This window comes from Suricata suricatta, chromosome 4 (genome assembly GCF_006229205.1).
Source record: "Suricata suricatta isolate VVHF042 chromosome 4, meerkat_22Aug2017_6uvM2_HiC, whole genome shotgun sequence".
Lineage (NCBI taxonomy): Eukaryota > Metazoa > Chordata > Mammalia > Carnivora > Herpestidae > Suricata > Suricata suricatta.
The window spans coordinates 160,873,025-160,886,290 of NC_043703.1; the positions used below are offsets into that span (position 1 = coordinate 160,873,025).

The 13,266-nt window shown below is 51.4% G+C and overlaps 1 protein-coding gene across 1 annotated transcript; it reads left to right on the top strand.

The window, feature by feature from the left end:
• Window positions 1-2: 2 nt before the first annotated feature.
• On the top strand, window positions 3-12,243 carry CMPK2 (cytidine/uridine monophosphate kinase 2; the record flags this gene model as incomplete). Its single annotated transcript, XM_029938577.1, has 5 exons — window positions 3-68; window positions 1,101-1,215; window positions 2,048-2,249; window positions 8,885-9,118; window positions 10,535-12,243. Coding segments are annotated over 5 exons (735 nt in total), but the record flags the coding sequence as incomplete, so codon positions are not given.
• Between the last annotated feature and the right edge of the window lie 1,023 nt (window positions 12,244-13,266).

The following is a 13,266-nucleotide window of genomic DNA, read 5'->3' on the forward strand; positions in this document are numbered from 1 at the left end:
TGGTGCCCGACCTGCCCCGCTCCGGGGTCTTCCCGACCCGCGGGGCCGCCCGGGCGGTTCTGGAGGCGGTAAGAGCCCTGCCCCCCTCCCCGCCCTCGGGGCGGACCCCCGGACCAGCGGGAGCGGGGCTCGGGTGGGGCGGGGGTGGCCCGACCGGCCTAGCCTCTGTTGCCCTGGGGTCGATGGGCGTCCGTGGGCAGATCGGCTGGGAACCCGAGGGCCGGACTCTGGTTAGGACGCTGCGGCTCTTTTCTGGAATTTCAGCCTCCGGGCCCGGGAAGTGCCGTCCCAGCGCCGCGCTCGGTGCCTGCCCTGAAGGGTGCTGAAGGCGCTGCGGGAGGGGGTGGCCGCCGGGTGCGGGGAGGGTGCTGCCGTCCGGGAAGCAGTCCCGCCGTTCTGCGAGGCCGGGACGTGAGTTTGGGGAGAAAAGAGCCTGAGTTTGGGGTTCGAGGACCGCGTACTCGGTCTGTGGCCGCTCGACCCCTCTTTTTTCCTTTCTCATCTCTCAGTGTTTAGGACAAGGAAGCCTCTGGCACAGAGCAGGTGCTCAGGGAGGGAGAGCTGAGAATTTTTCCCTGGGGCAGCCTGGGTAGGGCCTAGGGTGTCCACATTCGGCTTGCTGAGGCTGCACTAAGGAATTTATTGAGTGCATTTTGCAAGCTTTTGGGATAGTATGAGGGAGGGGTGGAGAGGGCAGGACCAGTCGCTCTGGCGCGAACCCAGACTCTGGCACCTGTTACCGGGTCACTTTAAGTTTCTTAATTTTTTTTTTTACATTTATTTATTTTTGAGAGGCAGAGTGTGAACAGGGGAGGGGCAGAGAGAATCCGAAGCAGGTCCAGGCTCTGAGCTAGCTGTCAGCACAGAGCTAGTCATGGGGCTCGAACCCACAAACCGTGAGTACATGACCTGAGCCGAGGTCAGACACTTAACTGACAGCCCCCCGGGCGCCTCAGCCCCTCTCAGGTTCATAACAGTATGACTCTGGCCTGGTGTCCAACACAGCTTATGCTGATCAGCATTGGGCAATCCTGTTTCTCGGCAGTCAGGTACTGCAGACGCCCGTTGCCTCAGGGCGGTTGCACCCTGTTGTCTTGCAGTGCAAACCCCTCATTCCTGAAGCCCAGGCGGTGCTGGACCTGGTCGACCAGCTACCGAAACAGGTCCAGAAAGGAAAGTTCCCGGTCATTGTCATCGAAGGACTGGATGCCACAGGTAACGTTACCTTTCAGTTACAGGTCAGGAGAGAAACTGATCTCTTGTGGGAACAGACAGGCCGTAGTACGTAAAACTTTACACAGAGTTCCGCTCCTAAGCTTTGTGGCAGTGGGCCGGGCATGGAGCTAGGCGGGCGTGGGAGTGGGAAGCCAGGGAGGGGTGGGGGACAGAGCCGTGGTCGGGGGTGGTTCTGGAAGAGCTCTGTTCTCAGTGCAGGTCAGAGCAGGTCAGGTGAGGAAGACGGAAGGGGTCCTGGGGCAGAAGAAGCAGTGTGGGCCAAAGAGCAGGGACTTAGCCAGCCTGGGGTGTTTGGGAACCACGCGCTGTTCCGAGGACCCTTTGGAGGAAATAAAGAAGCCCTAGGAAGTAGAGGGAAAAGCGTTGGAGCCGGTACAAGGGACATGCCCACACTTAGCCCAGAACACAGAAGTCCAAGAAGTGAAGCTGTCAGGGCCGCAGGAGGGCGGCCAAGGACGGTGGAGTCAGGGGCTGGAGTCACACGGTTCAGCGTGAGGCAGGGCTCCTGGGTGCAGAGAGTTTGAAGGAACAAGGTGGAGGTTATCACAGGGCCTGGAGGTCTCTGCCAGAGGTCATCATTACTTTGTGGTATTTTCCAGGCCTTCTGATACCACACCAGGAAGCCCAGGTTCGGAAAGACTACTGCATCTTTTTTTTTTTTTTTTTTTTTCTTAATAAGGGATCAGTAGGTAATGGGCTGCATTGGTTTACAGGTGGAGAGAGAGTCTTTGCTCTGTCTGAGTTCATCTGAGCTTTGGGGAGTGACGTGGTGGCCCTGGTAACGAGCGCTGTGTGTGTCTCTGGCCCTCAGGCAAAACCACTGTGACCCGGTCAGTTTCGGAGACACTGGGGGCTGTCCTCCTGAAGTCACCGCCCGCCTGCATCAGCCAGTGGAGGCAGAGCTTCGATGACGAGCCAACTATCATCAGGAGAGCTTTCTACTCCTTGGGCAACTACATTGTGGCCTCCGAAATAGCCAAAGAATCTGTCACCTCTCCCGTGGTCATAGACAGGTGTGCATACAGGTCCTGCGAGTTTGGCGTTTTCTTCCGGACGTGTAAGCGCATGTGTGCCTGCCCAAGCGTGTATACAGAGGCGTTTGCTAAGTCGAGCTGCGTGATGGTGATGACAGGGATGCCTGTGATTTACGACTCGCCGCCACCGCAGGCTGGCGTCTTGCTAAGAGCACATGAAGTGTCCTGTATCTGGAACAGTCCATGGTTAGGCGGTTACTAAATGTTATCCCCAACTTACTGATGAGAATCCTAGGTGGTAGGAAGGGTAAGTGACTGGTCAAGTGACTCAGCTAGAAATGGTGGATGAGGATATTGACAAAAGCCCGTGCTTCGGAAATTGATGCCTTCGGTGGTTCATTTGCTCTTCGGCTTATTTATAAAACATTGATTGGGCATCTCAGGTGCGCCAACGATTGTTCTCAGTTTAGGGGATCTGGCGGTCAGTGAGCTGGACGGTGCCCGGCTGGCATGGGGCAACCATACTACTGCAGAAGTTAATAATCAAGTGCAGAAAGACACGTGATAACATCAGAGAGTGACAGATACTCTGAAGAGGGTAAATCAAGGCAGATATGGCTGAGGAAGGCCTATATAAGGGGGTACCATTGATCTGAGCTCTGAATGACCCAAAAGAGGTGGAAAGGAAAATTGTGGACTAACAGCATTATGGACAGGAGAGTCAGGAAGACAAAGCCTACAGACAGAAAGAAGTTGACATATTTGAGGACTAGAAACAGGCCCATATGACGAGCACGTAGTGGACCAGGGGCTGCTTTCTGGGTGAATGAGGAGAGACAGAGAGAGGCAGAGGATAGAATGGAAGGTCCCATAGGCTGAGAGAGCATGGGTTTTATTCTGAGTGCAGGGGGGAGCCACTGAGAGGTTTCAGATAATGAAGTGACATAAACTGATGTATATTCTTAAAATTCCATATGTAAGAAGTACCTCAGAATACCACTAAAACGGATGAATTGTTCGGCAAGCAAGTTGTCCTGGGCTTAAAATCACCACCACTCGGTGATACGGAAATTATAGGCCCAAGGAGATCCAGTCTTGCTCTCATCAGGTTGGTGAGAATCAATCAGAATGCCCTAATACTCAGAGCAGGAGATCCTGTGGCTGGATGGACGCTCTCCAAGGTGCTGGCGGGGGTGGCCAGGCAGGGGCTCAGAGAGCGGTTTGTGGAGACCCCGCAGGGCAGAGACTGCTTCACCGCTGAAGAAACCAAGAGACGCCTTCAGCGGCTTTCAATGATTGAAAACTGTGGAAAGCCCATCAGTAGCAGAAAGTGTGGGTAAATGCCAGCATATTTGTAAAACAGGGCACCCCTTGGCAGTATAAACCAGTACAGCGCATCAGTGTGCAGAAATTACAAAACCGTAATTAAAAAAAAAAGTTGCAGACGGATGTTTAGTAACATACATGCAAACTAAGACAAGCTGTAGTGTGCAAGGGATGAGAGAGTATTGAACTAATCCAAGAGAGCGCTCAGGAAAGACACTGGCCATAGATGAAGAGCACAGAAGGTCACGGACTAATTGCGCTATTGCTTTGCATTACATGAATGTTTGTTGCTCTTTCTGCAGTTTTACTTACATTTGGAAAGATGAGCAACTGCATTGAAGTATGACAATTGTTCAGGAAAAAGCATTAATCATAAATGTAAATTTCAAGGAAGTTCAAGTAGTGAACACACCCCAGTATAGCCCGCACCCACATCCGGATTCAGGACCTCACCACACCCCCCATCAAGCCGCCTCCCTCTGTTATGCCCGGATTTTAATATCACCCCCAAAACCCAGAGACCACCAGGGAGACCGAGTCACGCATGCAAAAGCAAAGGGCTTTATTACGGGCTTAGGCTCTCCGGGGCCTAAACTTGGGCTCACAGGCATGACCGGCGTGGTGGATCCCTGCTGAGAGCCCCGAACAAAGGCGGGGCAGGGCCTTTTTGAGTTTGGGAAGGGGGAGTTACAGGAAATTGTGACACAGGTACAGTGATCCAATTATTATACAATATTATTGACAGCAGGTTTAACCATTCACATTGCCTAGAGTATTTGTTACTTTTGCTGGGACCCAATCACAACATTTAGAGTATTGACCAATCACAGAGCGGGCCCAGGACCCTCACGTAGGGCGTGACTAGTGTTAGCCTCCATCTTTAGGCCGGCCCTTAGAAATGTTAAAGGTGTTAGGGGGCCTTTCCTGATTGGGCGGTACAAGGGTGGTCCTGCCTTGGGCAACGTGTGCCCTTTTATTGTCTCATGGAGTCAGTTTCAGACCTGCGTCCTTACACCTCTCCTGCCCACTCACTGTCCATTCTCCCCCCGCATCCCCTGGTGGTAATAGCGGCCCTGGCCTCAGTCACCATCACTGTAGTCTTGTTCCTTCTATTCTTGACCTGCTCGTGTGTGCGTTAGTGCTGTTTGCATCTGACTGCCTTTGTGCCACGCGTGACACCCACTTTGCTGCTATGAACAGTTTTTAGTGTTTTTATCTTATTTTGTTGTTTTTTTTTCTTTTTAATTTGAGAGAGGGAGAGATAATGTGTGCACAGGGGAGGGGCAGAAAGGCGGGGAGAGAACCCCAAGCAGGCTCTGTACTGTCGGTGCAGAGCCCAACGCTGAGCTCGAACTCAGGAACTTCGCGATCGTGACCCAAGCCGAGATGCAGAGCCAGTCACCTCACTGACTGAGCCACCCCTACGCCCCTTGCTATGAACACTGTTTAGGTAACTCCGGTGCATGTACGTGTGTGCAGTTCTGGTGCAGAGATGCCCGCTGGTGGGGCTGCAGGGATGTGGGTCCGCGTGTGTTCAGCTTTAGCAGGTATTTCAAAGTTTCCCAAAGTGGCTGGAGCAGCTCACGGCCCCTCCCCCACCCCGGCAGTGTTTGAGACGTCCCGCTGACTCCTACCCTCCTCAACGCTTAGCACGCCGGCCTTACTTGGTTTGCCGTGTCTGGAAAATCCCACCCCTTTCTTGAAAGACCTTCCTCTGCATTTTTCTGTAGCTCCGTGAGACTCCATGAGAAGAGGGTTCTGAGCGTGTGCAGGGAATCCGGCGGGAGCAGGTGGGCTGCGGGGCAAGACGAAAACAGTGAAACCAAGTTAGAGCCATCCCTGCAGCCCCACCGGCGGGCTTTCACCGCACTGACCATGCCGGGAGGTAGTTTTGACTTTGGGGATGGCAGGGTAGTTATGTCAGAAGGCTGAAGGTTGGCAAGAAGGGTGAGAAATGAGTTGTGTTCCTTTGTGAGATTTCTCTTGGGGATGTTTTGCCCTGTTATCGATAAGTGCCGGAGTCTGCCATGTTTGAGATCTCTTTGTTTTTTTCACGCAGTGTCCTTTTTCAATGAGAAAGACTAAACCTTTCCAGCTACTGTGTGAATTGATGAGGCATTTGTTTCCTCAGACGTCCCAAGTCCGGAACCTGCCCTAGCTTCTCCATGTGGGCGGACGCCCATGGGCCCTGGGCCCAGCTTCCTAATCTGTTAAACGGGGGAGCCCGTATCGCTTCCCCGCCCACCACGAGGACTCGTGATGAAAAGCCACTGAGTTGATACAGGTGGAGGTGCTTTGAAACAGCAAATTGCTCTGAAGATACAAAGCAGTATTCTAGGTGCTCTGTATAATGCGGCAGCAAATTGCATCTGATTTGAACTGATGTGGTTCCCCTGAAGACAGGAAGGAAAATACTAACGAGCGGAGAGTCTGAAATGGACGGCCAGAGGGTATGATTATTTAAAATGAGGCACAGCTTGTCAGGGAGAGAGCTCTAGCCATAGAAAACGGAGTTTCCATTCTTCCCTTGATTTTTCCCCTTTGTGTCTGCGAATCGTCGGCAATTTGGCTCTTTAAAGAGATACTGTATCACCTTGTCAGATGAGAAGAAAGGAGCAGTTATTTGTTGTCTGGGTGGGTTTTGTTCATGTGTAAAGATTTTAATGAAATCCATTTTAGACTGTACCCTCATCTAGCTGAAAAAAAATAAGGGAGACAGAGTAGTTTTTGATGGTGCCTGTGATTAGGTTGGCAACTTAATCACCGTCATTACCTTTAAAAATCTATTCTTGCTGATGGCTTTTCCACAAAAGGAAGGCTTTTAAAATTAAGATGATATCAGCCTCTGTATTCATAGCTGAGTATTTAATTCAGTGAACATGGGACATGTGCAAAAAGCAGAACAAATTGTGGTTAGGCTGCCAAGAAACAGAAAATCTGGACCCTTCGTGGATTTATCTGGCTTGGGAGACAAGATGCAGCTGATCGAGGGGGAGAAAGCACCCGCTTGGAAGTGGGGACTCAGGGACCCGACACCGAGAAACGCTCCTGGCTGATGGGGGTCCCTTGTGGAGGGGCGAGGGCTTTGGAGGATGGACGGTGTTAGAATCGATAACCTCCCAAATGAGCTTGTATTTGTGTCTCCTTTTCAGTACCGTCTAGATCACCATCCTCTGAAAATGCAGCTTCGGTTATAAGCAGCGTCCGCTAAACATTAGGTATTTTCTATAATGACGGTGTGATACACAGAGTCAGTCTATGTGTGCAGCAGCGGTGGAAGGGAAACGACGTTCTGCACACTTTTCATTTTCCCGGTGAGGAAACTGAGGCTGTATTGGCTTATATGAGTTACCTGTGTCCGCAGAGCGAGTGGGCGGCGACAGGTGAACGGACACGCCACTCAGATACCACTGAATTCATTTTGTAGACACCAGTCCACCTTCTCGCTGGGAAAAGTAGTTCTAGTCTCAAATGATTAAGAATTTAAGATTTTAAAACATCGAAGGCAGGAAATTGAAAGTAATACAGGGACGAGGCCGTGGGTCCTTCTCCACCGGGAACGTTTATCATTGTTTCATCAATACCTGTGGCGATGGTCCTTTCATCCTGACTTTGGAGTTGTGTAGTCTCTTAAAATTGGAATATGGCACAAAAAGGGCAGGAGTATCATAAGCTATGCCAGTTAATGAAATGATTCCAGTGTATTCATTTGCACACCCAGAGAACATTTATTGTGTACTGACCGTGTGCCAGACCCTGCTTTCAGGTTTTGGAATGCAGGAGTGACTAAAAAAGACATTTTCTGACAGAGGACTCCAAAGGGATCATGCTTGTAAATAACTCGCTTTTCTTTACCCTGAGACGGTCTTCCGCAGAGTGGAGCACGAGGGTCGTGGGAACAGTGAGCTCCCCCTGGGGCTCCGGCCCAGTGGGACCCTGCGGGCAGAGTAGGAGTTTTGCAGACTGTGAGCCTCACACCTGCTGCAGGGAAGTGTGAAGGGGCGCACCCTCTAACTGGGTCGGGCTGGGTGTTTCCGGCAGGCAGTGGAAAGCCATTGGGCATTTTGGAATAGGTATTCTTTAAAAAATTTTTTTAAGATTATTTATTTATTTTGAGAGAGAGAGAGTGTACGCAAAGCAAGGAAGGAGCAGAGAGAGGGAGCGAGAGGACCCCAGGCAGGTTCCGAGCGGCAGGACCGAGCCCAACGTGGGGCTCCATCCCATGAACTGTGGGATCACGGCCTGAGCCGAAATCAAGAGTCGAACACTCAACCGACTGAGTCCCTCAGGTGCCCCGAAATATTTTCTTTTATGGTAGTGATTTTCTTTTCCTCCCCCAAAAACTCTTAAAAAGAGCCAGTCAAGAAGGCCCCAGCCCACGGAGGGAGGGCCTGACGGAGTAGTGGACCTCATGCTCGGGTCCCTTTCTCTCCCTGGCAGAGACTGAGGGGCACACAGTTAGGCAGCTGGGCGTAGGGGACCAGGCCTCCTCACCAGGGTCCCCAGCACGTGGATTTCATCAGCAAGTTCCATTTTAAAACCATGGAAAACTGAATGCACTGGCAGGTTTTTATTTGGCCAAGACCCAAGATTAAATGCAAGGGGAGTACACCGGGCACCTGGCGGGCTGTCGGTTTAGCCTCCGACTTTGGCTCAGGTCATAATCTTGAGGTTCCTGAGTTTGAGCCCCACATCAGGCTTGCTGCTCTCGCACAGAGCCCACACGGGACTCTCTGTCCCTCTCTGCCCCTCCCCTACTTGCGCTCTCTCAAAAATAAATAACATTAAAACAAATCTAAGGAGACTACCCCACGAAATCTCATCCTGCTCGGCCTCCCTTCCCAGAAGCCAACAGAAGCAGGACTGGAGAGACGTGAGTGAACGGAGCTCCCTGAAGAGCCCATCTCATTTTTTTTTAATTTAATGTTTATTTATTTTTGAGAGGCAGAGACTGACAGAATGTGAGCAGGGGAGGGGCAGAGACAGAGGGAGACACAGAAGCCGAAGCAGGCTCCAGGCTCTGAGCTGTCAGCACAGAGCCCGACGTGGGGCTTGAACCCACAAACCCCAAGATCATGACCTGAGCCGAAGCCAGATGCTTAACCGACTGAGCCACCCAGGCGCCTCTAGCCCATTGCATTCTTACTGCACATTGTTGACTTTGGTTTATTTTTTCACATTTTACAAATACTTTAAAAATAAGATTTCATCTTATTTATTTAACATACGCAACACAAGGAAAACTTGAGCGGAGCCCTCCTGGCTTCAGCCCCTCCCCCGGAGGACTTTCAGGTGCACCTTGGCCTTGGCCTCTGCAGACGGAGAACTCACTCGTCTCTCCTTCTCAGGTACTGGCACAGCACGGCTGCCTACACCATAGCCACCGAGGTGACCGGGGGGCTCCAGTACCTGCCCCCGGCCCGTCACCCCATATACCAGTGGCCCCGGGACCTGCTCAAGCCCGACCTGGTCCTGCTGCTCACCGTGAGTCCCGAGGAGAGGCTGCGGAGGATGGAGGGCCGGGGCATAGAGAGGACCAGAGAGGAGGCCGAACTGGAGGCCGACAGCATATTTCGTCAAAAGTAGGTGTCCCGACATGCATGGTGGGGGCGCTGGCCGTGGTGGGGGCCCCGCCCAGCCCTCACGTCAGGGGTTGTTCTCCTTGTTCAAACCCAAGAGGCAGAAGCCCCAGGTGGCTCAGCTCCTTCTGATGGTGGCGGTGCCGCTCCGCTGCAGCGGTGATGACGCACGGCCCTGGGGCCCAGGCTTCCTTCCAGTGTGACCCCGGGTGAGGGAATGCATGTTCCCAGGTCCTATAAAATGGGCAGAGTGCTGTCTGATGGTCCCACCGGGACTTTTCCTAAGAAGGTGCCTCCCGCATGGCGGCATCTGGGTCGGAGGCTCACTGATGCTTCCCAGGGCAACATTAGCCACATTTTAAGTTTACAAAACCGAGGCACCAAGGATTGAGCGACTGGTCTAGATCTGCATGGCTACCTGGGATCAAAACCAAGGTTTTTTTTGATTTTAAAGGCAGTGCTTTTGTTTTCATTAGAAAGCTCTGGAACGGTAGCAGGAGAATCTGGACCGGAGACTCAGTGCTTTCGAGCCGAGCACGGATCCGTTCTGTAGGACTAGCAGAGTGGTGTATACAAATATAAACAAAGCGGAGGGGTGTATGTAAATAAATGACCACGGCACTGCTGTGAGAACACAGCCCCGCTCTGACTAGTTGAGTAACGACTCTGCTGTGTGCGAAGAAACCGTGTCCAGCAGTTTACTTGTATTAATTCAGTTAGACCTCGGGACACATCACCAGGAAGGCATTGCTTCAGCCCCCATTTTACAGATGAGAAAACCGAGGCGGAGGGGAAGGAAGTCTGGTGAGTTCACTGAGCCGGCAAGTGGCAAACAGCGCCTGTTACAGCCACATGCGGACACGCTTCTGTCACGCCGCTGGCCTCTGTCACTCACACGCGTCACTCACACGCGTCAGGGCTGGCGGGCACCCAGGCGATGTGGAAACGTGGTGAAATTTTCTAAGACTCGTCTGTGAAAACAATGTCCATGCCGAGGGCCTCTGGCTTGTCTGAACTCCTTCGGGGCACAGACGGTGGAGAGATTTCCCGTGTGTCCAATTAGTTACTCTCTTGGAGTCTGCTGGGTTCTCTGCAGAAATGGAGTGACTCAGTTCCCTCCCTGAGGTCACCCTGAGTGTGAAAGCAGAAGAATCCCGCAGAATACTCATGCCTCGTAGAAAATAGGTCATCAATAAATGCTGGCTAGTAACCATCATTATGAATTTATTATTTGTTAGCCAAAATGTATCAGATGTCTCCGGCGGACAAAGCCAGAGGCTGAGGGGAAGGCGAGATCAATCAGGCCCTTGCTGTGAGCTCTGTGCATTGTGGGGGTGGGGGGCGGGGGGCGGGGGTAACATTTGTGTGTAGAGCCTTGTTGCAGAATAAGCCCACCCTTCTCATCCCGCCCGTCCCCAGGGTAGAGGTGACCTATCAGCGGATGGAGGACCCTGCCTGCCACGTCGTTGACGCCAGCCCCTCGAGAGAACAAGTCCTCCAGACGGTGTTAAGCATAATCCAAAATAATTGTAATTAATCGTAATGACTCCAAAAGGTAATTAGACATGTTGCTGGACTCGATGTCACTTGCTGCATCTAGGCCCGCGACGGGGTGCACAGTGTTCCCAGCTGTCTGTTGCAGAACCACAGTGTGCACTAGAAGGCTGGAGACCGGGTCATTTCGATTCTACCTAAACCGTGATACTTCTTCTGACCGAAGGACCCGAGGTTGAGACCGTCCCGTTCCAGCCAGAGAGCCGGGATGGCTCTCTTCAAGGGCACCAGAGGTGTCCTGGAATGCACTTTTAACTGCACCCCCACCAGATCCCTCCAGCTCTGTCTCCTCCCGAAAGCGTGAGGCCTGCAGAAGAGACCGGGAGGGTCTTCCAAATCGGCGGAGCCCTCCCGCCCCTCCCCTGCCTCCTCCTGGGTCGCTGATGAGACCCTGATGCTGCACGGTTACCTCCTTCCCAATATGGCCACTGGGTCATGGAGGGCGCAACCCGGATCCTGCGGCTAAATGCTCCGGAAGAAAGGGTCCCTGCGTCCTGGCCGTCTGAGGACAAGTCCCACAGAGCCGTCTTGTGGGCAGGGGACACGTGGACATCTGATTTGTGTCTTACAGTCCCGGAGACGGTCGCCTTGTGGTCAGCGCTTCAGAGTCAGACCCACAGACGGGCAGCGAAAGATGTTCTCAATACAAACGTACCAACCCACTTTGGATCATGTTCTGTTTGTTTACACTCCTTCCTTCCCTCTGAAAACACGGCTTTGGATGTAACGAGTGTTTTGGACTGAACTAGATGCATTAAAACTTAGCCAACACAGCAATATATTTATATTGATATTTACATCTTGTTTCTCCACGGCGGAGGGGCTCTGCTTTACTAATTAAAATCAAAGCCAAGAAGCTAAAGGCATTGCTCGTTGCGTATTTTCATTACACAGATTTAGTTTATCTCACTAAATAAGCACAGTGGATCCTGGAAGGGGGTTTCTTAGTAAATTATCTTGCACTTGAATGTCTTAGGATGACAAACAAAATCAGCTTTGAGATCTGTTTGCCTAGGGAAAAAAATAGCTGAGGAAACAGGAAATTTAATACCTCGGGTGAGTCACGGACCATCAATAGTCCATGTAACTTGATCTGAAAAGTGATAATAATTCTTTATTTGTGGTAAGGAGTTTGCTGAGCCAGGTTACTAGCCAACATTCCTTCTGGTTCTAAGCTAGATGAAGCTTGCAAATTATTTTGGAGAAAATGTCTTCTTGAGAACATATTTAAGAAGACACTTAAGGCCTTATCAGGTTTATCAGATGGAGAATCAATTTATAATGAAGTTTAGGATTAATCACTATGTCATACTGTTTGTCAAAAGAATTCAGGGTTATTTTTACATAATATATTTGCATATAGAGATATATAGTTGGTTTCTGTAGAAAATATTTTTTAAAGCTAATAAATAGCATTAGGTTTCTGTAAGATGTGATACCTATGTCCTTGGCATTATTTAGTTTAAACGTTTTGACAAGGTTACGTTGGCAGTCTAGAAAAACAAATGTTTAATGCCTGCCGTCTGTACCTCGCACGTGAATAAAGTCGGGGGGTTTCCTCACTGATGGAGTCACACGTCTGTGTTGGTTTTCCTGAGGTGCCGCTCCAGGGCGGCTCCGGCATAGACCGGGGTTTTTGGCCAGCGACCCGGGGAGCTGTGGCTCGTGGACCAGGTGCAAACTCTGGTCTAAGTGATCTCAGAGGAAGGGAGGGCCTGCTCGCTTTCTGTCAAACACTGTTTCAGGAAAGTGGAATCTTTCCTTGGCCGCAGATTTTAAAAAGAGGAAACCGTTCTTTGTACACGTGGGTTCTCTTAGGCACCAGGAGGTATATGATCTATGAACTTGAGACAAGACAGCACCCCCCACCCAGAATCCGATGACAAGGAATCATCGGCTTGGCTCCGTCTCATGGCAAGCTGAATTTCGCTTCTGGTCTCGTGATGGACCTTCGGTTGTCCCAAATATTTATTCTCCCTTTCTTCCACAGTGATAGGATTTTTGACTTGACACCTGGTTGCCAAGAATTATGAGCACATTTCCAAGCCTTCCTTGCGGCTGCTGTGGCCAGCTGGGCACGTATGGGTCCGTCCTGCAGCCTGTGAGCACACGGCCGCGTGGAACACTCCTCCTGCCGCTGACCTGTCACAGTGCCTGTGCCCCATGTCCTTCCGGGGACCGAGAGACAAGGGCGACATTGTGAGACGCAGAAGTAACGGGAGGCTTGAACGGAGGCTGCCTTTCCTCGTGAAAATAGATGTGGACGAGGCATGCAGGAGTGAGGTGCCCTGCGGGCATGTCTGCCTGGGAACGGGCCACCAGGCAGACCCCGGGCACCTACAGAACCTCAGAATCTCCTTCCACGGCCTGCCTCTCTCAGTGCACGTCTGAGCTCTTTTCTGTTTTGTTTTCTAGAGTGGAAACTCCTTTTTCCTCTCTTTTTTTTTTCTTCGATGCCCCTTCTCTCTGATCTCTCCCTCTCTTCTAGGAGCAATTATGTCGCCTGTATTTTTTTTAAAGATTTTATTTTTCTTCAGCAATCTCTGTCCCCAACATGGGGCTCGAACCCATGACCCTGATCTCAAGAGCTGCCTGCT